Raw genomic sequence first — 25,528 nt, forward strand, 5'->3', positions numbered from 1 at the left:
AGCGGGCCACTGTAACTTGATAATGCCCTCATATTGCTTGACGACGGGCCATTATCAAGCCTGTTGTTAGGTGACGTCATAGGGTAGGGATAGGTGACGTCACGTTCAATAGTGACGTCATCTGGTTTGTTCTATGACGTTTCCATATTTGTAAAAGTGGGTCAGTGTCATTTGTGTTGATTGCAGTAAATGTTTCAAAACCGATCTTGTTGTTTCTTTTTTACTTTATAACAAATTCCTTCCATTTTAGCTATAATAACGGTGATGCTATTTTTCAGGGCATTATCATTTGCAGAAGCCCTTGATCTTTACAACTGCCGTCCTTCCTCGGGCAGTTAATGGAAGACCTCAGGCTTCTGCCAATGATAATGCCCTGAAAAATAGCATTACCCTTATATTAGTACATGCAGCTAAAAACACACGCCTCACCTCTACCCAAAAAATCATGTTTAGACTTTGAGGTACATGTAGTTTAACCTGCAAAAGGTAAAGTATGAAATTTCAGGGGAAAACTATAGTGACACAACACTGTAGCTCACCTGGATATGTAGTCAACAGATTATGTATTGATATTCAATTATTTTTATCTGCACAAATACAGAGGAAAACATGAAAAAATAACATGACAATGCTTATGATTTCAACAAAATATGATGCCGTCATGAGGAGAAATATACATGTAAAAGTTTAGATTCCTCAGCCATTTCAGAGCTGGAACTGCATCTTAGAGAAATTCAATGTTAGAAAGCAATATAGTAATAGCTATCTGGAGGAAAATGGATTTCAAATATTTTCATCATCATCAATCATCAATCATAATCATAATCATCATCATACATTTTTGCTTTGAGGCATCCTTCCATGCAAGCTACATCAACATAATTAAGAGTAGACTCATAAGCATAGACAATAACCAAATAAGGAATCATTAGAGCAGGGGTGTCACGATACATGGTTATCATTGATTGTGATACATGCCCAAAATAAATGTATTGTATTGGTATAGGGCGGGCCATAGATTTAGATTATAGAGATCGATAATCGCTAACTAAATATTGATCAATTATCAATAAATATCTGAGAAGTAACTTTAAGCAAATATGCAAGAAAGTCACAAAAGAAATCAACATATTTCACGCCACTTCTGAGCAGTGACACATATTTTTGTGAACATTTGAGATATAACAAAAACAGTTGCTTTCTGTCTTTGACAATTGACATTTTTGACAATAACAAGTCTGTTTCAGTAAATCTAAACTTTATTTCATCACAATAGTTCATGATAGTTTATGTAAGCTATTATCAATGACAATTTCATATCGAAAATCATTAATAGCTCTTCCCATAAACGATAATTCTGATTATGGATCTTTTTAGCCAGCCCTGGTATTGTAACTCCTACACAATACTGTGGTTATGTTGATTCATGCATGCTTGGCAATAGTCTGGTAGATTATTTGATATCTATCAATCACAGTAACAAATTGATAATTGTGCAGACTGCTGGGTTACAGTCAATGGATAAGAATGTATCCATCTGTAGCACCAATATGAGAAATAGCCATACTTTCTAAATAACTGTCATAGTGATGTTCTACATCAGGAAAACCATTTAGCATAATTACAGCAACGTGGAAGGGGACGGCAAGAAGAGGTTTTTTGGCTCATACACAATCCTTCACCAGCCTCCATTTTAAACTGCTTGTCTGGTTCCTTGCAACTATTAGTTTTAATACTTGTCATCCCTCAAGTGAAATATATATATGATTGATATTAATCATGTTAATTTCACTCATTGATTTTGATTTATTTATTTTTATTTAATTCAATAATGACTGAATTACGAAATTTCAAGTTTAGTTACTCATTATGATGTGGAGCCGACATAAATGCATGGAGTGAGGATATGAGTTTAGTGTCGCTATTAAGAGTATTTCAGTTATATGACAGAGTTTCAGCTTCATGTGGGAGGAAAGTTTGAAGTAATCTAGGTCTTTGATGGGGTTCCGACGTTTACCACTTTGGTGAAACCCACGAGCATCGGTATGGTGCTGACAAACCTAAAACTAATAGGGTGAACCAGGATTCAACCCACAATCATAGGTTTCTGGTGTGCCCAAGGGATGCAACTCTGCACAGCGAATTGCATCACCTTAGGCACCATTCAAAACATTAAAATTGTATGAAAAGAAATGTTACCTTGTAAAATGCAGTAATATCAAGGAATGGATGACTATGCAAAGAAACATGGTGACGTAATGGTCATTTTGCAGGTCATGTCACCCTGTCAGTTACCATGTTGGCACAATTTTCAGAAAATCTTTTGTATGGCACAACAGGTATTTTTACACTTATTAATCTGGTCACGTTCAAGGCTTTGAAGTCCCGTTAACCAATAACCATGTTTCAACCAATCAGATTGAGGCACATTTCACACTTGTTTTACATTGTAAAACATCAGCATGTGCAACAGTACACAGCTGCAGATCCACTATGTATGATAATGATAATCATAGCTAATATGGATAGAATTATCATCAAAACTGCTCGCATGTATGATAATTAATATGCCTTACTACCCCACATTCACTTCAAATCACAGAAGGCTGAAATCACTGAAATGAAAACAATGACATGATTGTTGTGTATGCATGGTACATCTTGGGAGGGTGTGAAGCTATGTACGAAGACTGCTCCTGTACGAACTTGTGATTACTCCTCCCATCCTCGTCCTTTGCACTACAGTCCTGCACATCTGCTGGCTTCACATGAGGATACTCAAAGCCCACTTCACCATTGCCAAAGAAGCCCACCAGTGGCGTGTTGGGAAAGTACTTTCGAAACACGGTTGACTCCACATTGATCTCCCCATAGTGGTTCTCTCCCCGCCCCACACAAGCAAACATCAACCCAATACTGTTCTTCTCAGGGAGTTTACTGTCTTTCAGTTTCTTGATGATTCTGTCCACACCCTCTGTTGTCTTTACGTCGTCCTTAAGGACCACTGAGGCAACCTGCACTCTCCCACAGAAAGCCATGCAGCACAGGAACGGGGAGTCACGCCTGCAATCAAGGTTAATCGTTGTTTACCATGAATGAGTGAGTGTCATGCTGTAGACATCAATATTCAGCTACATCATGTCAGTCTGTACAGAATCAATCCTACAAACCAATAGATGATAGCATGAACAATGATTCGCAGGGTCAGACACAATGACACAGTAAATCATATCACATTGTATAAATGATCCCAATTTTAGTTGGCTTTTGAACAAGTTGAAACAGGCTTGGGGACCAGTATTCTGCACCAGAATCTATGAACAACCAATCTGATATCTTATTTAATATTTACAAACTAGATTTACCCACTCACTTAAGAGCAGTATATGACAAGTTTATGCAGATGACCTAAGATTTCAAGAGTTATGTCCCTTTACCACTGTGTAAATAGTGTTGTTTGGATGAATTTCCAGTAATAGTCAAGATGTTGTTTGGAGTGCCTTCAATATGTTCTACTTGGGTTTGGCTTCATGTTATTAGAGAAAGCGCTTATTGAAAATTATCTTATCCAACCGTAATTGTAAGGGACTGCTGTTTGGCAATCTCACAAAATGGTGGACTGTAAATAATCAAGTCTGAACCACAGGAAAATGACATGAGCAACGACAAAAGACATTTGGTGACACACAATCAGTTGATCCAAGTTAGTCGCCTATTCATGCGACCTATACTGTAACCATAAATAATTGCACCTGAACCAAATCAAAATGGACCCATGAAGATCCGGGGTAGAATAGGTCTTCAGCAACATATGCTTGCCGTAAAAGGCGACTATGCTTGTCGTACAAGGTGACTAACGGGATCAGGTGGTCAGGCTTGCTGACTTGGTTGATGCATGTCATGGATCCCAAATGCGTGAATTGATGCTCATGACATCAATCACTGGGTGGTCTGGTCCAGACACGATTATTTACAGACCGCCGTCATATAGCTGGAATATTGCTGAGTGTGGCGTTAACAAAGAACCAACCAACAAAAATGTTACTTACGAATTATCATTAAACCAAGACGACGGACACACAACATTGTCAACAAATCCACCAGCTATCATAGGACACTTGTAGATCTTGTACAAAGAAAAGCCAATTTCTTGTGGACAAAATGCTTCATCCGAGAGGAAGATGATGCCTTTCACTTGTTCATCATCAGAAACCCTTTTGTCAATGTTATTGAAGTCTGTTCGACTTGACCAGCAGTTAGCGATCTTGTTTCCTTCATCTTGATCATAATAGATTGATTGGATTCTGATGTTGTTGAACTGGGAGAACACAACGAGAGACAGACATCGTTTCCCTTCCATCTCCTCCGTGACTCTCATGTCCGAGCTTGTACCTTCAGGACACAAACAGGTACATTACTTGTTAATACTTCCTGTTGTTGCAGGAATAATTACACTCAAGAAATATATTGCTGTTATTGTAATCCAGTGGAATCTGTCAAAATCAGACTCTGATTAATCCAGATTCTGTCAATACCAAACTACAGCTACGTCCCTAAAATACTTTGATAATGAAAAAAATGCAACCTCATCTATATTTCTTATTTGTTTGTCTCCTGCCATAATATCACCAATCCAGACCTCAGTCTGAACCAAACTTACATTTCCATCCCAAAGAAATCTGGTTTAGGCAGATTCCTCTGTATTTAAAAGTCCACTGAGGATCAAACTGTTAGATTAGACATCCTAGATTGTAACCAAGTATATATTTTGGAACAGTTGGCATTAGCTGGATAGTCTTGGTTCTCAGGCACCGCCCACATCATCATAAAGTTTGCTGTACATTTTGTTTTTATTTCCATTTTAAAACCAAAACCAAAAAATCCTTAAATATTCCAAGTCCAACGGTAGTCAAATACTGTGTTTCAGTATTTTACTCATCAAGAAATACAATAATGTAGGGAGGGCCTTTCCCAGGCTGATTGTACACAACTGTATATTTGAACAACAACAAAAAAACAAAAAAACAATCTGCCTGCCCACACTATATTTTCAAAAGCCATTGCCTGAGAACCACTTCTATTATTTTTTTTAAGCCTATTGTTCCGTACAGCTATCTAATCAAACAGCTGACAGATGACATCAAATACTTCACGACAACTGGAGTACCTGGTTCAAAGGATGTAGATACAAATCAAGCACACTGAGGGTGTTCTGCTGAATATTAATCAAACTAAAAACATGATATGACATTCATGTCACATGCTGAAGTTCTCATTGTTAACAATTTAGCTTGCTTTTGAACACCACAATGAACAGTATTCCTGTTATATAGTGTATGATGATGTGGAGGAAAGCCAGAAGTGATGCTATTCTTCTATGTTTGCCACATTGGTGAAACCCACGAGGAGGCAATCTCATTAAAATCCCACCTTAGTTCTCGCTACCGCTAAACAAGGATCTGAGGACATCCCATTACAGGTCACGTCAGACCGACCTTGCGCGAACTTTGACCGACCAATAGAATGACCAATCAGAAGGCAGCTTTCTCGAGCTTTATGGCACTAATTTCAAATTGGCGACTACGCTTCGAAACATATTTTGACAAATTCTTGATTACAAATTTGAAACCTCAACAAAAGAACATTCTGGAATGGCTATTAGATGGTCTAGATTGTATGGAATCAGTTGTTAAACCTGTAACTATCGTTCGGAATACCCTGTGTTAAAGTTTTCGAGGTTGCATGATTAGAAATCACATTCCGACTGTCACTTTCATGATCTGGTAAGCGATGCTCTGATTGGTCGGATGAAAGGTCATTCTGACGTGACCCCTAATGGGATGTCTTCAGATCTTTGTTAAGTGGTAGCGAGAACTAAGGTCTGATTTTAATGAGATTGACGAGGAGGAGCCTGGTGCTGACAAACCTAGAAACATATTCAGGACCAGCGACAAATGTGTTGTCTGTGCTCCTCTACATTAAGAAAAATATTCATACACATTCATAGGTCCAGTAAATATCTTACCAACGATGCCATCAGCTGTAATTGCAGTAACATTGCACTTTGATGGCAGCAGTTTCACCAAGAAACTGTTAACATTTAAGTTTTCAGTCTTATTCCTAGCTGTACGACGTCGAGCAGATCGCGCATTCCTGCTCCGCTGATGTTCAATCTTTTCCTCATGTAGATTTGTCGAGCACATGATGAATGAAACATGGGGCTCGATGTACAGGTTCTGGAACAAAGCATGAGTGAGGGTTAGATTACACAACAATCAACAACGTCAAACAACACAGGTGCTGGCAACTCCTTGTTCCCCAGATCAATCTCTACTTCATGTACTTGGGAAAGCAAACCAAACAGAACATGGCATCTTCATCCCCTTCAAGCAAAATACCAAATGCTGCTTCCACTGACCTTGTGACTACAGATATGAGAGAAATAATAACAAATTTTACACATTCTAAATACTAGGGCTGGGATGGGTAATTTGGGTACTAAAGTACTCACGGAAATGAAAAAAACCCTGTTTTTTCGATCTCAGATTTTAAATAAATGCAGTTAATATACAAAATATATAAATATTCAAACAACTCAATTAGTACTAATTGGGCCTTGGCACAAATACAGCATATCAAAGGTTTTTATGTCTTTTTGCACGTGTAAAGTATGTAAAAATATGAACAAAACAGACTATTGTGAAACTGAGCATAACCAGGTGTTCTATGATCAAGGTGAATGTCCATGACCTATGACACCTTGACGACAGGTGAAAACAGGTGCTTGAAACCCACGTGCATGTGATTTGTCAGTGGTTAGTGATTTGTGAGTGCCATTGTGGGATAGTGAATCATCGTCAAAATATCAGAACGTAAAAGTAACATATTCCCTTCTCAAACAACAACTTACATGTCATTATTATTATGTACGTAAACATAGCTGTTATTTTTATTGTTGTTTTGATAACTTTTTTCAAAGCTAATTTGCATAATGCCTATAGCCTGTTTCTGCCATGTTATGCCTACAAATTTCCTCCTGTAAAGTACATTTTGTATTGAGCACTGAGATAAAACTAGCAAATCCAGACTAGTACTTTTCCAGTTGTTTTGTTATTTCGTATTTACATCTACGTCATGCTTTGTGTCGATTATTAAATCCAGCAAAACAGTTTTTTTTTCATTTCCATGAGTACTTTAGGGTCGGGTAGGTCCTGAGTATGACCCGTGTACCCACAGTACTACCCAGACCCTTGGTTAGTCACGTGATACATTGTTTACTGACAAAAACTCACTATAGCTCAGTGGTTACACTACAAGTTGCTAATGTTCGCATTTCTTTCTGATGATGCACACCTTCCATTGGACTTGTATATGTTTGAGTAAATGCAAAGCATCAGTCAACATCAGTGTACACATGATCTGATTGTTTGATACATGTATCGAAATAGTTCTTGCCAGCGCTGCGGTGAAACAATCCCAATCGGACATTTTGTTCCCATTTCTTGAGACCTACAATGGGTATCCGGGTAGGGTCTGGTAATAGGGGGTCGGATACCTGGGTAGTAAATTTGGACTTGTCCCAGCCCTACTAAACACAACTGTGAACAATAGTGATCTCCAGCCCATAACGTTCAAAGAATAAGCAAAGTCACAGATATTTTCTCCATTTGTTTCATTTTTCTGCTCTCAAAATGAAGAGTGTGAAGCAGGATGCAAGATAGATGCATGGAAAGCATTCCCTGCACCTTCTCAGGGACGGAATAATGCAGTACTCCAGCACACAACTAGACTCGCAGCTGTCCCTGTTTTTAAATTGACTTTTTGAGAGAAAAAAAATCCAACCAACAAATACCAAAGGACTTTAACCTAAACCATTGTTAACATGTGAACACACCAGTGAAACAATAAAACATGTTCATGCCATTTTATACTAATAATATGGAGGCTGCTCCAGTCTACAACAAAATGGGTGACTTAATGAATCCATTATTACCTGTGTACTTTAATGCACTATTCAGAAGAAAACATCACCACTAATTTGATGATTAAACATTCATGGTTCATAGGCCCAGCAAAAATCTTTCTCTTGCGCGATACAGCCAGTGGAATTTCTTCACACTCAGTTGAACATACTAAGGCACTGAACCTTGAAAAATGTGAATTCTCAATCATGTTAATTAACTTACAAACATTTCTTTATGTTAATATCAGCCTATAAATGCAATACCTCGATAAAGGCCTCCATTTCCTTGACAAGGCTATCCAAATCTGTCCCCTGCTCCGACTCGGGACACTTGAAGTAGTGCCAGACCATGCCATGCCGTGTCTTCTTGATTTTTTCCACTTCAAGGGCCCACAGTCGGCATACTCTAAAGCACAAAGGGACTTGATACAAGAATCCTAATTAACACTAAAAGACATACAACTACAGCACAGCCACTGACTTGTTTGTTTGTTGCTTAACGTAGCATTATTCCAGCCTACGACCAGCAAAAGTTGCTGGGGACCAATTCTAAACCAGAATCCTCAGAGATTGACTCTTGAAACTGGTACTATTCCAAGACCCCTTACACTATCTACAGTGGCAACAGCTAATGGCAAAAGTGGTGGTCCACAAATAAATGTTACAGGACCTTTATGACTGTCAACAGTCTTGGGGTCTGAAACATATCAATAATCTTAACATATTGAACATTTTAACTTATAAATGTTCTAACTTTATGCATGTGCTATGTTCTATCATTAAACATATTCCTTGTGCAAGTAATATGGTAATAATGTGATTTATCATATAATGGGTAGGTTTCTCGGCAGGATAAAGCCAACGGATAAAAACGTTATCCGTTGGGGTCATATGCGGATAGAGATGCAAATATCAAAGGTCAAGTAGGGACTACTTTCATTGTTTATAAACAAACATGGCGTCGCCCTCGTCATTCCGCAATCGAGTCAGAATTAACCATCGAGAATCTGGATAAACTACAGGGATAATTGCTATCATTATCAAAAGAACAGTCTAATATACTGAAAATCTGTGTCTAACTGTGACGTAGCTAAGGCATTTTATAAGTTTTGGCAACTTTGGAGATATAAATTTCGAAACATTTTGCGAGGGTACGAGTAGCCATATCTGTGCTTGTAGACCTCTGCGGCTTGAAACCTTCTCCACAAATTAAAAAAGTTTCATTTGGCCGAAATATATTTGAATTGTTACCTTGTTTCGTTTTGTCGCTGTGTGTACATATGACTACACTTCTTAACGTTATGACAGGACAGACCGACTGTCAACGTCTGACCGTGGCCGTGACGTCTCATAGACTAGGGTTAGAGTAGCTTCCCTTTGACAAAGGGCAGTTACTCTAGCGGACAGACCGATGGATCGCCGCGAAAGGCAATTAAAAACAATTGTTGTTTTGCGTATTTGTTGCTTTGCCACTGGATAAGAAACAGATTTCAGTTGGAACTATATTGGCTACTGTCACTGTCCGACTGACACATCACTTACCCTGTGACGTAATAAATATTAACGCGCGCATTCCAGGAAAACTCGCAATGTTTCAGTAATGTTTGTGAGAGAGGGAAAGCGATTTTGAAGCACAGAATTAAAGAATGACATTGTATGATAAAGAGGTTATTACGCGAGTGTGTTTGGGGATAGTAAATATCAGGGCTGCAACGAATACGCTATGAGGCGAATATGATTTGTTTCATGAATATAGGGTAACGAATACGAATAAAAATTCACGAATACAATAACAAGTCAGCAGTTGATGTATCATTTGTCATATTCAGCATGTTCAGTGAGGCAACAACAACATAAATTATTTGACATGATTTCTTAATTTTTAATATATTATTAAATATATTACTCATTTATATACTGCATTTATCCAGGTACTAGTATCTGCTCAAATGCAACAATGACCAGTGACATATTCATAAATATTCGACTCTAGTGGCCACGAATAATGAATTCAATTCATGAATGGATACGGTTCGATTCACCGAATACGCGAGTGAATCGTGACAGCCCTAGTAAATATCCTGTATTAGGAATAAACACTATGTATTTAGTTCGCCAAGGCTCGCTAAATACAATGATTATTCCTAATGCAGGATATTTACCATCCCCAAACACACTCGCTTGATAACCTCTATGTACTCAGAAGTAAATCAATATAGATATCAACTGTTTGAATGGAGCTAATAGTGATCTCAATAGCATAAAAATCTTTGTCCTTAGGAGATGCACAAGATTTGTCTTTGTGTAGTAACCTGTTTGTATTTAAACTGGCTGAACATTCCCCCCACACAAATTATGACTGTTCAGTACTCAGCATGTAGTAAAAGTGTTAGGACCTGTGAAGATCCGGGTTAGAATAGGTCTTCAGCAACCCCTACTTGCCTTAAAAGGTGACTATGCTTGTCATAAGAGGCGACTAACGGGATCGGGTGGTCAAGCTCGCTGACTTGATTTGATGCATGTCATTGTATCCCAAATGTGTGAATAGATGCTCATGATGCCAATCACTTGATTGTCTGGTCCAGAGTCGATTATTTACAGAACATCGTCATATAGCTGGAATATTTCTGAGTGCGGTGTTAAACAACAAACAAACAAACAAACATAAAAATGTTAGACTCCGATTCCATGGTAGAACTCAGATCATTTATACAGATTTAACACAACCAAGGGATGCAGCCAGGTATTTTCACCATATACTCAATTGATCTGAGAAAAGAAAATGTTTCAGTGTATGCACTCAAGCAGTTGCCAATCTTATTGTGTCCTGCTCTGTAATTCTTTGGCTGGCTCAGATATTTTGTGTCAATTTAGTTTATGTGTGTGACAACCCATTTCTCCATGAGTGAGTGAGTGAGTATGGTTTTACGCCGCTTTTAGCAATATTCCAGCAATATCACGGCGGGGGACACCAGAAATGGGCTTCACACTTTGTACCCATGTCGGGAATCGAACCTGGGTCTTCGGCGTGACGAGCGAACGCTTTAACCACTAGGCTACCCGACCGCCCCCATTTCTCCATGAACATTTTAATGGTTTAATAATTATATCTCTTACATGTTCAATAACACAAATACATAAATATATAGCTGAGTAATTCACTAACTGAACACTAACATGAAAACAGCACCTGCAAGAACAAATCAAAACTTTGTTGCTTGGATTATCTACATATAGATTCATCATCAGAGAATATTTGTATGATCATGGTTGCTAAATATATAAGTGTCAATGGTAAGATGAAAATTTCAGCTGATGCTGATGGGGCTGTCTTGTGCATTGGCTGTAATAGTGGATGTGATGCTTGTAATTAAGGTCAGAGCTAAATAAATGGAATAATGTGAGTTTGTGATGAATTTATTAACAGAAAGAAAGCAGAAACTATTTAAAATATTCCATATTAATACATGTTGCATATCCCTCAGTGGCAATTCTGCAGGGCCGTTTAGTGGCAATTCTGCAGGGCCATTTAGTGGATGGTGCCTATTGAAGGGTGGTAACTGCTCTCAGAAGAAAAGATTCATGGTCACACTTTGTCAATAATATTGACACAATGTCCGTTTGAATTAGAATACTTTTGACAGTTGTCAAACAGTTGCTGAACAACTATCGAACAACTCTGTACAACTGTCAAGTGAGTAAATTGGATTCTTGTCACATCACTGTGTGTCAGCTTACTGTGGGAGGAAACCTTGAAGTGATGCATGGCAAACCATGATTCAAACTCATTATCATAGGTCTCTGGTGTGGTAGGAGATGCAACTCTTAATTGTCAAACAGTTGTTCAACAAACATGTTGATATTCTTAGTGTGACCTATAAATGTTGACCAGATTATTTGGTTGATTCTGTGAATTAGACTAGGTGGCATTCTCGTTTTCATTGGCTCCAGGCACAAAACTAACAAACTGTTTCTACACTGATTGCACCAGAGAAGCATGCAAAGATGAGAAATGCTATTTCAAAGAGTTTATGTCAATGTTTTGACATTTGCTTGCTAAAATGAATGATAGCGATCTCTTCGTCTTCAGTGATCTCTATTCCGGTAGAAACGACAACTGTCGAGATAATATAAGGTACCGTTGTGCCACCAGGATACAAATGTCACACAAATATAATTGTACAGTGTGTACAGATACGAACTCATTAACGCAAAGGCGTATATACAATCTATATACATCTTCGATTAACGCGTCGTAGGCCTCGAGGGCCTTTTTCCGGTACTCTCATTACTCAATTGTAAGGAAATGCACTACACCGGGCGAAAAAATCTTAAGTCTACATTAAAATAAACTGCCCGTTTTTGAAACAGCTCAGACTGCCATTACCTAGCGCATTTCTGAAGAGATTTCATTGGAATGCACGATAACACATTTTTTAAGATGATGGGGTTGCTCAAAACTTGAGCTCCTGAACAGGATTGATAACAATCCATTTTGTCCGTCGCCATTTTGATGGTCACAACCCATTTGTTTACAATATTTCTTATAATTATTTTTACGGCCACAATTGATAAAACTGCTAAAAAATGGATTAGTTTCTTATATAATTTTCAAACTCATATAATATAGACAAGTTAAATTGGCTAAATGTATATAAATAACTACACAAATTTATATTTGGGACAACTTAATAGATTCGATAAAATATAACAAAAACTGCTACTCATCATACAACTAATATCAATTGTAGTAACATTTACATTTAATTTAAGTTGTATATTTTATGTGATGTAAAGCTATCTAGCTAATTTATTGCTTTATTGACAAACATCTTAAGTACACATTACAATAAATGTTATTAGTTCTGTGGGTAATATTCCGATAATTCCTCATTCGGCACAACTCGGATTGTCCAGTTGTAGTCAAGCTCCATACCAACGCGTGCTACTTTTTGAAGTAAAGCAATGGTAGGGTCGTTGTTTGGAGCTGATGATCTATTTCATCACGAGAAACTCCGAATGTGTTGTTTTCATTGCCGACAAAATGGCTGACAAGAGCGCATTTTTTGGAGCAGTGCCTCTGTAACATATGGACTTTATTAATTAATGAATAAACTACTAAGATAGAATGGGTTCCGGAGCGAGCACCCAAGTTAAAACTATCCACAGTGAAACGGAAAAAGGTTACAATGAGTCTGCAAGGTAAATAAGAGATATATGACATGGTCGCCAAGTACAATTCTATTGGAACCAAGGGGAAAAGTGAAATATCACGTGCATGATATCACTTCTCTGCCCTAATAACTTCACTTCGTATTTATGAGTATACGGAGAAGAAGGTTATGCTGCTATCTTTGTCTTGAGATAAATAATCAATCAATTGCAAAAGAATGTATATAGGTGGAATAGTCCGTTAGTTTGCCCGTTTTTTCAATTTATGGCTTGGATTAAACCCATTTTCAATAAAACATAAGGTCGTTGAAATAACGCAGCACAGGGAACCCATTTTAACACCCAGAAAGGGAAATCACCGCAGTAACAGAATTTGTCATTTGGGGGATGAATTTGCCTGTCATTATTTGTCGTCTGTTTCACGCTATTTCCGTTTTTCAAATTTATTTTTGATCAAGCATTTGTTATAAGCATGTCCCAAAGTATTAAAATCAGCAAAGTTGCTATGATGACTTTACTTGCCCTTTAAATCTCAGAAAAGTTATAAAGTTTGCTCTTCCCCCATGTGTAGTGTAATAAAGTAAAGTTTTACATCTTGGTGCTTTATTATATTAATTGAGGACAAAACTGTACTTTATTACACTATACATGGAGTAGAGCAAACATTATTTCTTAAAGAGAGGATTTATCATGAGTGGTGAATTCTATTTATCACTGCTACATCAAATTTTTCCCTTTTACAAACAATTACACTGAAATTATTGAAGTCTTTCGGTACATTATGGCGCAGAATGCATAGAGATAATTTATTCCTTAGCCATGTGAATGAAAAATAATATCCATCTGACATGAACTATTTGATAAAACAATTATTGAAGATATGTTGCACAATATTTGAAACTGTAGTAATGGTAATGACAATGGAAGCATTTCATTTTGTGACATTTGCTTATTATATAGATCTAGTGATATATTTCCACAACTAAATTCAATCAAACCAAGCCATGCTCTCACTTGCAGAATGTCATATGGGCGGCTGTAGGTCACAACAGTACATTTTAGTGGTTGTCACTGATGTAACTCCATTGGAACAAACGTTTCCTGAAACTATTTTGGATATTTTTTTTGTGTTGATCAGGATTAATGTGACAGTAGTAGTTCACAGATGACAAAAAGGTTGTTTTTGTAACCAGTTTTCTGCTTGTTTTGATTTGGTGAAGCATTATTGTCTTTTCGGACAAGGTGCAGAGTGATTTGTAAATGGTTGCGATGTTTGGAGTCTGACTGCTTCACACATGTAATACATTTGTGATAAAGGAATTTCTTATGTTTTTATAATACTTCTGATAAACTAGTGGTTGCAAGACTTATTCATGTCAAAAGTGTGCACCTTACAAGGATGCCATGAGTAGTTGAGACATCGGTGAAAGTCAATTAGTTTAATACCGTCAATCTGTACATCTAACCTTTAATAGCCAACACTGAGGATACTACAGCAATCCCCTTTAACTATTTAACATGTCTCTTACTTCAACAGAATCCATGTTGTTTGTAAACACCTTTGTCTTTGGGGGTTTATTTAATTATAAAATGTAGGATTCTTTGCAGGATGCCATCAGTTGCTAGGTATTTTATTATTGTCGCCAAGAAGTTCTATTTTTATAATTATGACTAAGGATTTCTATATCATTTCGGGGCGGTCGGGTAGCCTAGTGGTGAAAGTGTTCACTCATCATGCCAAAGACCCGGGTTCGATTCCCGACATGGGTACGATGTGTGAAGCCCATTTCTGGTGTCCACTGCCATGATATTGCTGGAATATTGCTAAAAGCGGCGTAAAACTTTACTCACTCATTATCATTTCATGTGTTTACACTTGTATTAAATCAATGAAGAGGTGTTTGTAAACAAGGACTGATGCCTGACTCACCTAAAGGAAACTAGAATGTAATTTCAGTACCACAGGAAATTAATAGAAAATTAAATGCAGTTATCACAACTGGAATTACTCAGTAGTCGTAAGTATACAATATGTATGTTTGAGGAATTTATCTGATAATATCCTCATAAATGAATTCTATCCAAATAATCTCCCGCTATTTATTTGTAGAAACGTGTTCATTTACAGATATCCTCTGTTTGCTGTAGTAAAACCGCATTTATACATCCAAGCATGAATAGAAGGCGGGTTTGGGACTGCAAGCTCACGCTAAAGTTGTGTCTGGGTTCTTTCTTTCAGGACTGCAGGCAGACAGATCCAGGCTACAGTGACAGGGACAAGTAACTTGGTATGTTATTCACCATGCTGATGTACAGTATTGCTGATAGTAATGCTACAGTGCAGCTATAAATGTGGTTAGTTGGACTAAAGTCTGACAGCCATAACATTATAAACAGTCAGTGTTGTTGTAACAAGTTGGTGAATCATGTTATGTTTCAAAACAATAAATCATGGACATGTTTTCAGACAAAGTTTCTATCTTGCACAACTACTTAAGATCATCTTGTTTTGGGACAAATGTAATATTCGTTCAGACAATATGTATGTTGTTATAATGGTTTATGGATGATGATTATGTCAATCAAAGAGGTCAATATATTATGATCAAACCAGTTCACCAACTGAACATGCTGAAATAAAACGAACCTTTCGTTCATTTGGAAAATTAGCCATCAGTTACCATGGTTAACGGTATTCCAGAACATGTAAAAGAAATATTTTCAGCATTTAGGTTGATGTATTGAGATTCCAGTAGCCTGTTTACTTTGATGCTTTGACGTAAAAAAGAATTCGATAGCATGCTTGTTTGGTGACCATGTTGACAAGACTTTCTCCATGTATTTCACTACATTATTCTAATGATCATTTCTCAGACAACTGAAAGTGGAACAAGTGAAAGCCATCGAAATGATACAGATGCCAAGCTCAAAGATCTGGAGAAACAGGTATATACATAACAGGGCTCCGTTCCACAAAGCGATCTTAGCACTTTGATTGTCATAAGTCTATGTTAAAGTATGGAAGTTGTGATGATCTCAGCGTGACGTTCGCTTTGTGGAACGGGGCCAAGGACTGATCATAAAGTATTTATACGTAAATCCACCTCGACATTTGATAGAGATGCATGCTTTTCTCAGAAGTTAAAAAATAGAAACCACAGTGGAACATAAGCTGTACTTGAAGGGTTTTCTCAAATAGGGTTGCAAGAATAATTTCAGAAATGTTTTCATGATGGCTACAGTTCTAGGATAATAATATGGGGAGAATAAAATTTATTCAATGTAAATATTGAAGTTAAAGTCAGTGTACTAAAAAGACCAGGTATGTTTTTGAGCTGTTCCCCTCGCCAGCATCCTCCTCATAGTTTAATGTGCAATCCACTCTCTTTGAGTGGCAATTCAAGGGACAGATCGGAAGATGTATACTCATCTACTACACTGATGCAGTTGTGTAACTGAGCATTCAGAAATACTATCTGTTGGTCCATCTTAAGTTTCATTGTGGGTACCTTTTATTTGTAAGACCCTGATATTGATTTATTATGTGAGTGTAGATTAAGAGCTGCTTTACAGCTTCCAGTGGGTGAGGGTTAAACTGACACAGGAGATGTGTTTCTATCACAGCTGGCAGTGGGTGAGGGTTAAACTGACACAGGAGTTGTGTTTCTGTCACAGCTGGCAGTGGGTGAGGGTTAAACTGACACAGGAGATGTGTTTCTATCGCAGCTGGCAGTGGGTGAGGGTTAAACTGACACAGGAGTTGTGTTTCTGTCACAGCTGGCAGTGGGTGAGGGTTAAACTGACACAGGAGTTGTGTTTCTGTCACAGCTGGCAGTGGGTGAGGGTTAAACTGACACAGGAGTTGTGTTTCTGTCACAGCTGGCAGTGGGTGAGGGTTAAACTGACACAGGAGTTGTGTTTCTGTCACAGCTGGCAGTGGGTGAGGGTTAAACTGACACAGGAGTTGTGTTTCTGTCACAGCTGGCAGTGGGTGAGGGTTAAACTGACACAGGAGTTGTGTTTCTGTCACAGCTGGCAGTGGGTGAGGGTTAAACTGACACAGGAGTTGTGTTTCTGTCACAGCTGGCAGTGGGTGAGGGTTAAACTGACACAGGAGTTGTGTTTCTATCACAGCTGGCAGTGGGTGAGGGTTAAACTGACACAGGAGTTGTGTTTCTGTCGCAGCTGGCAGAGAGTGAGGGTTAAATTGCCACAGGAGTTGTGTTTCTGTCGCAGCTGGCAGTGGGTGAGGGTTAAACTGACACAGGAGTTGTGTTTCTATTGCAGCTGGCAAAGAGTGAGGGATAAATTGACACAGGAGTTGTGTTTCTGTCGCAGCTGGCAGTGGGTGAGGGTTAAATTGCCACAGGAGTTGTGTTTCTGTCGCAGCTGGCAGTGGGTGAGGGTTAAACTGACACAGGAGTTGTGTTTCTATTGCAGCTGGCAGAGAGTGAGAGTCAACAGCTGGACTTCCAGGACCAGATACAGCTGCTCGAGGAGAGGCTTGCGGAGCAGCTGCAGGAAGCTGGTAGGGAGGAAGTGTGTACGGAGACCCTGCAGGTCAAGGATCAGTACATCGCCAAGCTGGAGCTGGAGCTACAGGCCGCACAGCAGGAGAACAGCAAGCTGGTGAGTTGCGGACATTGTAGGTATATGGTAATAATAATAATAGGCCATTTATATTGCGGTTATTTCCACAAAGGGCTCAAAGAGCTAATATTTCCCCTGTCACTGGATTAGTTTGCACTCAACAATCATTCTCATCTCCCTGGGGAATATACAACCCATGCTGCCTGTTTGGCGCTAGAAGGTTAACACCTACCGGGTACCCATTCACTGCTGAGTGAACAGAGGCACATGTTCGAACAAAGTCACTTGCCCAAGGAGACGCCACATGTGCTTCAGTGTGGGGCACGACCGAAGCCCTAGAAACTCTTAGGAGCCAAGCTGCCAAAATGCGGTCATCCATCCAAGAACACTGCGAGAAACATTGCTTAACTTCACCTGACTTGTGACCTGTGCTCTATGCACAAGACCATGTACCACCACTATATATGGCTGCTTCACATCAGATGGGTTTGCTGGCAAATAGAATCTAGCAAAACTTATGTGGTCTTTTTAAACTTACAAGAATATTTGATGCCACAGTTGTTGATAGAATAAACACAAATAGCAGTAATAATATCCAAGGATTTATTAAAGGTTTCCAAATGGAGTCTTGATACAAAATAAAATACAATGCAAACTATATGTGTTTAATTAAAGTAACAGAAGTAATAGGGATTGTTTGTCAAGGCATGACATACCATGATCTTGGCACAGACTTTCCAAGATAATTTCCAGATGTTGGTTAACATTGTGATGATTTCAATAATAATGATATTTAAAATGCAGTGGTGATTCTTTCCTGAATGCACTACCTGTAAATTTGTTTCTGTAGGATGCCATTATTAGTTAGGATACTTATGAATGCAGCCATAATGCAAATTATGTCAAGATGTGCTTTCTTTTACATGTTATTTTTGTGTGACATCTTCAGAAAATGAAACACAAAAAGAAGTTGAAGTCCTTGAACTCTCAGCTGACGGAGACGAGGCAGGAGATGTCGATACAGACATTTGAGCTGAGGGAGGAGATCAGTAAACTCAGGGAGGAGAACAGCGCACTCAAGAGTAAGACAATCATGTTCCAGCTGCTGTTGTAGACTTTGTGTCTGGGACTGTCTAGAGTAAGACAATCATGTTCCAGCTGCAGCTGTAGACTTTAAGTCTGTGACTGTCTAGAGTAAGACAATCATGTTCCAGCTGCAGCTGTAGACTTTATGTCTGGGACTGTCTAGAGTAAGACAATCATGTTCCAGCTGCAGCTGTAGACTTTATGCCTGTAACTGTCTAGTGTAAGACAATCATGTTCCAGCTGCAGCTGTAGACTTTATGTCTGGGACTGTCTAGAGTAAGACAATCATGTTCCAGCTGCAGCTGTAGACTTTATGCCTGTAACTGTCTAGAGTAAGACAATCATGTTCCAGCTGCGGTTGTAGACTTTAAGTCTGGGACTGTCTAGAGTAAGACAATCATGTTCCAGCTGCAGTTGTAGACTTTAAGTCTGGGACTGTCTAGAGTAAGACAATCATGTTCCAGCTGCAGCTGTAGACTTTAAGTCTGGGACTGTCTAGAGTAAGACAATCATGTTCCAGCTGCAGTTGTAGACTTTATGTCTGGGACTGTCAAGAGTAAGACAATCATGTTCCAGCTGCAGTTGTAGACTTTGTGTCTGGGACTGTCTAGAGTAAGACAATCATGTTCCACCTGCAGCTGTAGACTTTGTGTCTGGGACTGTCTAGTGTAAGACAATCATGTTCCACCTGCAGCTGTAGACTTTAAGTCTGGGACTGTCTAGTGTAAGACAATCATGTTCCACCTGCAGCTGTAGACTTTGTGTCTGGGACTGTCTAGTGTAAGACAATCATGTTCCAGCTGCAGTTGTAGACTTTAAGTCTGGGACTGTCTAGAGTAAGACAATCATGTTCCACCTGCAGCTGTAGACTTTGTGTCTGGGACTGTCTAGTGTAAGACAATCATGTTCCACCTGCAGCTGTAGACTTTAAGTCTGGGACTGTCTAGAGTAAGACAATCATGTTCCACCTGCAGTTGTAGACTTTATGTCTGGGACTGTCTAGAGTAAAACAATCATGTTCCAGCTGCAGCTGTAGACTTTGTGTCTGGGACTGTCTAGAGTAAGACAATCATGTTCCAGCTGCAGCTGTAGACTTTGTGTCTGGGACTGTCAAGAGTAAGACAATCATGTTCCAGCTGCAGCTGTAGACTTTGTGTCTGGGACTGTCAAGAGTAAGACAATCATGTTCCAGCTGCAGCTGTAGACTTTAAGTCTGGGACTGTCAAGAGTAAGACAATCATGTTCCAGCTGCAGCTGTAGACTTTAAGTCTGTGACTGTCAAGAGTAAGACAATCATGTTCCAGCTGCTGCTGTAGACTATGTCTGTGACTGTCAAGAGTAAGACAATCATGTTCCAGCTGCAGCTGTAGACTTTGTGTCTGTGACTGTCAAGAGTAAGACAATCTTGTTCCAGCTGCAGTTGTAGACTTTATGTCTGTGACTGCCAAGAGTAAGACAATCTTGTTCCAGCTGCAGCTGTGAACTTTATGTCTGGGACTGTCAAGAGTAAGACAATCTTGTTCCAGCTGCAGCTGTAGACTTTATTGCCTGGGACTGTCAAGAAACGGCTTCATTGCAAAGCTCAGACAGTAAAAATTAATAAATCTATAAAATATAATCATCTGTACCTAAGGTTTACATAAGCCCAGGATATGGTGCCAGTAATCTGTTCAGATAGAAATAATGAAATTGTATGTCTTTTACTATGATTATTATCAAACACCCCATTCTATATCTCATACACCAGGAGTGAAATATGGTCACCAGAACGTATGCACCCAACTCAAATCAATCATGTTGTATTTGTATGAAAAAATATGCAGCGGGGCGTGGAGTCATCCCACAGATGACATCCATACCTTGTAGGCTTGCTGACAGGGTTAACCTCTTGGCCATGTAGAAAAGGTGACTTCGGATCAGAAGATCTGAGGTTCGAATCCCATCATGGGACTCAGAAATATTTATGGCTGCTAAATTTGTGCCAAACGGGGCCTGAGCATGTTCATATTAAACAAAGTCTTACTACCCTGCTATGAGGCCTGGGACATGCCTTCTGTTGACAGGGGAGTATGTATCAGGGTGTGGAGTCATCTTACAGATGACATCCATACCTTGTAAGCTTGCTGACAGGGATAACCTCTTGGCCAGGGAGAAAAGATGTCTGACTTCAGATCAGAAGGTCTATGGTTCGGATCCCATCACGGTACTCTCATACACATTATTCTTGATAGAAGGCATGGCTGATTACAAAGTTTGTGAATTGCTTGTTTTTAGATAAAGTTGATGCCTCTTCGTCAACATCTGGTGACACTGCTGTGGGGTTGACTGGTGAGATGAGTGGACGCATGACCTTGATCCTGGATCTGTCACAGCAGCTGTCTGAGCAGGAAGACAAAATAAAGAAACTTGAGGAAAGTGTGCAGGAAAAGAATAAGACAATCAAGAAATTTAGAAATGCTCAATCATCAAATGCTGACAAACATTCAAAGGTAAAAGAAGATGTGTTGGTGTCAATGTCTTGGGACGAAAATAATGAGGTTCCAAATGGTTCTGAGTTCATGGCGTCAGGTTGGCATTGTGTAGACAATAATGCAAAGATGCCATCCTCCAAACTGAAGACTGGTTCTCTGGCTCCTGTAGAAGAATGTAACAGTGAAAATGACAGGAATGACTTTAGCACAAGTAGGGATTCTGGGATAGGCTCTGCTGGAAAGACCAAATCTGTAAATGATTCTGAGAAATGGAAGTCCAAAAGAATCAGCTCAGCATCTAGTATGTTGTCCGGTCTGTGTTATGATTCTGACTCTGACTGGGGGTCAGATTCCACCACAGCGCCACCCTACAAAGTTCAGAGTGCTCCACCGGGGAAAAGATCTCCACATTTGCTGCCCTCTGGTCAGAGAGGAGACTCAGGGGGAGACAACTGGAGTGTAGACTCAAGAAGTGGAACACCAAAGAGTAAATCAAAGAAAAAATCTGTTCTTAGGTCCAGAGCTGATGCAAATCATGATAATGATATCCCAGGACAAAGACCTGAATTGCTGGGCCCAACTCTAGCTTTTGCTGAGAAAACCAGATTAGAATCATACTGATTTACAAACACAGTTGTAGAGTTTAAATCCCTTGCATTGTGTTAACATCTCTGTGATATGCGTAAGTGTGGGTGGTTTGCTGAGGATTAGAAAGTCCCTCAAATTGATAATGTCAAGAATAAAAATGACTTCACACATAGACATACCATGAAGGTAAAACTGCTGACCGAACATTAATTTCATATTAAAGCAGCTAGTATTGGCTTATTATTTTATAAGGAAAACACAAACAATTTGACTTTCAATTGGATGATCGATGTTTCGGGAACAGATTTTGTAACATTAGGTTGAATCGTTGATTGGCACTTTGATGTTAGAAGAACATGAAGACATGATAATAAGGAACTTTGATAACTATTTTTTTGATGGTAATGATATTTCAGGGCGACTTCTTGCCCCTTCATCGTGTGAATCTTGTTATTCATAACAGTTACACATCTTCATCAGTGGGTCACTAGACGTCCTACTAACTGTTTGAGTGTTAGTAAGACGCTTTGTTATCAGTGGGTTAGTGTTTGCAACTGTACTCTGTATGCAGTGCTTGTTGAAGGGTTTGTTGTTAAATATATATTTGTTTCATGTATACCACTATCTTATAAATTTGTTTAACAACACCTAATTAGGTTGTAGGATCCCTGAGGAAGGGGAATATCACCCCTACTTTTTCCATTTAATGTGATGTTTACGTATCCCAGACAACAAACAATATTCAGGAAACTGTCTCCTTGCACATGTTGAATGCTTTCCATGTTTATGGGTAATGTCAGTGATCAGAAAGCCGGAATGATTCAAATTCAAGGAGGGAAAGTTTAAACATAAACTTGACTTTGATTTTCGTACACATTAGAAATGGAAAGGAAAGAATTTCACAAAGTATCTTCTCAGAGCACCAAAAGAGAAGTGGAGTTATTTTGTGAACATACACTAAGTCTTATGACTGGAAAACCTACAGTTAAAACAAAAGAAGCCTCAAACTGATGCCAGAACAGTGTACTTGACTTCTTTATCTTCACACTCTAACTTATTTGAGTACAAAGATTGCTTTTGCCAGATTATATGTTTACATTTATTTACACTTTAAACTATTTAAGAACAATGATTGCTATTGCCAGATACTATGTTTACAGTACAGAAGCTCTGTGATGATTTTGTATCACTGTTGATTATTTTAATTTATTAATTGTTTGCTTCAGTCAGTATTAGCATGCTTCATTGTGTTGTGTTTTGCTCAAGAGACAGTATTCATGGACATGTTCACAAAGAAATGTTTGGATTATATATTTTTACATGATTTATTCACAGAACTACAATAAATGATTATTTAATCTTATATTTGATATTTGTTGGTGTTATTGTTGGGCTCATAGGTGGCCTAAGGTTGTTAGTGGACATAACTCACTGTGCAGAGTTGCATCCCTTGTCATGAAATAATCACCTGTTTCATGGGTTTGACCTGTGCTTGTGTGGTTGACTGAATAGTAGACACCTATGACCTGTGCTTGTGTGGTTGACTGAATAGTAGACACCTATGACCTGTGCTTGTGTGGTTGACTGAATAGTAGACACCTATGTCCTGTGCTTGTGTGGTTCACTAAATAGTAGACACCTATGACCTGTGCTTGTGTGGTTCACTAAATAGTAGACACCTATGTCCTGTGCCTGTGTGGTTCACTAAATAGTAGACACCTATGACCTGTGCTTGTGTGGTTCACTAAATAGTAGACACCTATGACCTGTGCCTGTGTGGTTCACTAAATAGTAGACACCTATGACCTGTGCTTGTGTGGTTCGCTAAATAGTAGACACGTATGACCTGCGCTTGTGTGGTTCACTAAATAGTAAACACCTATGACCTGTGCTTGTGTGGTTCACTAATTAGTAGACACCTATGACCTGTGCTTGTGTGGTTCACTAATTAGTAGACACCTATGACATGTGCTTGTGTGGTTCACTAATTAGTAGACACCTATGACCTGTGCTTGTGTGGTTCACTACATAGTAGACACCTATGACCTGCGCTCCCGGGCTTGACCAAATAGTAGACACTTATGACCTGTGCTCCCAGGGTTGACTAAAAAGTAGACCATATAACCTGCATCCCTTGGGGATTTCCCTGCACATTAAACTGCCATGCTGTGATATAACTGAAATACTGTTCAAACCAAACTCACTATCTATAGGCTTACATGTAGACCTGACCGTATATTCAGTCCATGCAGGGTTTTATCAGCTTTTTGCATAAGCAGTACACGTTTTGCAAACTTTATTTTTCGAAGATTACGAGTAGGCTCCACTTAACAGGGAAAGGTACAATGCTGAAGACCGCCTCCCTGGTCTAGTGGAAGAGCGTTTGCGAGCTGAAGGTCGGTGGTACGATCCCCTTGCCGTGTCATGGTACTTGTTGTTTCCCTGCCTGGCTCTCATTAAAAGGATAAAACAAGGACTAGTCATGGTGTGGGGTATCCATGTTAAACTATGGCATGGTATCTCAGGACTATCACCACATAACCGGCATTAGTCCGGACAAGCAGACACACATTCGCGTCCTATATAAGTTTAATAATCTTGAATGCATCTCACCTCACATTCTTAGAAATTATATAAGTAGTACGTAAGTTATTGTAAATCATCCATGAGTCATTTTTAAATGTTACTGTTTTCATTAAACACATTTTCGGATAACATATATTTAAAGATCACATAACGCCTTTCTCATTTGATGCTGTTATTGAAAAAATAAATTATGATGTTACCGAAGACACATTTCACATTTCATGTTTGGAGATATTTAATCGCAAGGTTACGTGGACGATTGGTAAGATAAAAACAAACATCACTGACACAAAATTATCTATATGATGGTTTATCAAAAATAATCATAACGTCTAATAACATTTATTAGGCTTGGAAATGTATTTTGGATCAATTTAACTAAGTGTACTGTGAGATTGCATCAAATTTAGGGAATATATCTCTCTCTTCTTTGAAATAAGTGGCAGAGGGATAGCATAGTTGTTCAGCATTTACGGATAGGTTTGATTCCTAGCATGCGTACAATGTGATTCAACACATTAACGACCCGTGAAGATTCCGGGGTAGAATAGGTCTTCAGCAACCCATGCTTGTCGTAAAAGGTGACTATGCTTGTCGTAAAAGGCGACTAACGGGATCGGGTGGTCAGGCTCGCTGACTTGGTTGATGCATGCCATCGATCCCAATTGCGTGGATCGATGCTCATGATATCAATCACTGGATTGTCTTGTCCAGACTTGATTATTTTACAGACCGACCGCCGTATAGCTGGAATATTGCTGAGTGCGGCGTTAAACAACAAACCAACCAACCAACACATTAACACATCTCCTGTTCCCGTTGTCTCAAAACAAATGAACGAACTGATGTTCAATTACGACAATAGCACGCATGTTTCGTCCTGAAAATACAATATAAATGCATTAAATCGGATTGTGAAGGTAACAAAAAAAACCCAGTAACAACACAATATCCACACACCTTTAATCAAATTACACGAAAGTTAAACTGTTTTACTTTTGTAAACTGTGCTGCTAATAAGGTATAAAAGTTCCATTATGAACATGTATTGTTGTCAAAACAAATTAGCGAA

The 25,528-nt window shown here is 38.9% G+C and overlaps 2 protein-coding genes across 2 annotated transcripts; one reads left to right on the forward strand and one right to left on the reverse strand.

Moving 5' to 3' along the window:
* Positions 1-284: 284 nt before the first annotated feature.
* On the reverse strand, positions 285-12,477 carry LOC124143743 (F-box only protein 22-like). The gene is made up of 5 exons (XM_046512806.2): positions 12,351-12,477; positions 8,228-8,369; positions 6,026-6,236; positions 4,050-4,392; positions 285-3,063 (listed from the first exon to the last, which is right to left on the reverse strand). The coding sequence occupies exons 1-5, from the start codon at positions 12,470-12,472 to the stop codon at positions 2,613-2,615; spliced, it is 1,269 nt and encodes a 422-aa protein (XP_046368762.2). The 5' UTR covers positions 12,473-12,477; the 3' UTR covers positions 285-2,612.
* Positions 12,478-12,974: 497 nt separating this feature from the next.
* LOC124143742 (CAP-Gly domain-containing linker protein 1-like) lies at positions 12,975-23,206 on the forward strand. The gene is made up of 6 exons (XM_046512805.2): positions 12,975-13,165; positions 15,375-15,423; positions 16,010-16,081; positions 17,576-17,764; positions 18,675-18,807; positions 21,086-23,206. The coding sequence occupies exons 1-6, from the start codon at positions 13,092-13,094 to the stop codon at positions 21,901-21,903; spliced, it is 1,335 nt and encodes a 444-aa protein (XP_046368761.2). The 5' UTR covers positions 12,975-13,091; the 3' UTR covers positions 21,904-23,206.
* Positions 23,207-25,528: the final 2,322 nt, after the last annotated feature.

The sequence above is a fragment of the Haliotis rufescens genome, unplaced genomic scaffold, assembly GCF_023055435.1.
Source record: "Haliotis rufescens isolate VD_foot unplaced genomic scaffold, xgHalRufe1.0.p SCAF_1, whole genome shotgun sequence".
Lineage (NCBI taxonomy): Eukaryota > Metazoa > Mollusca > Gastropoda > Lepetellida > Haliotidae > Haliotis > Haliotis rufescens.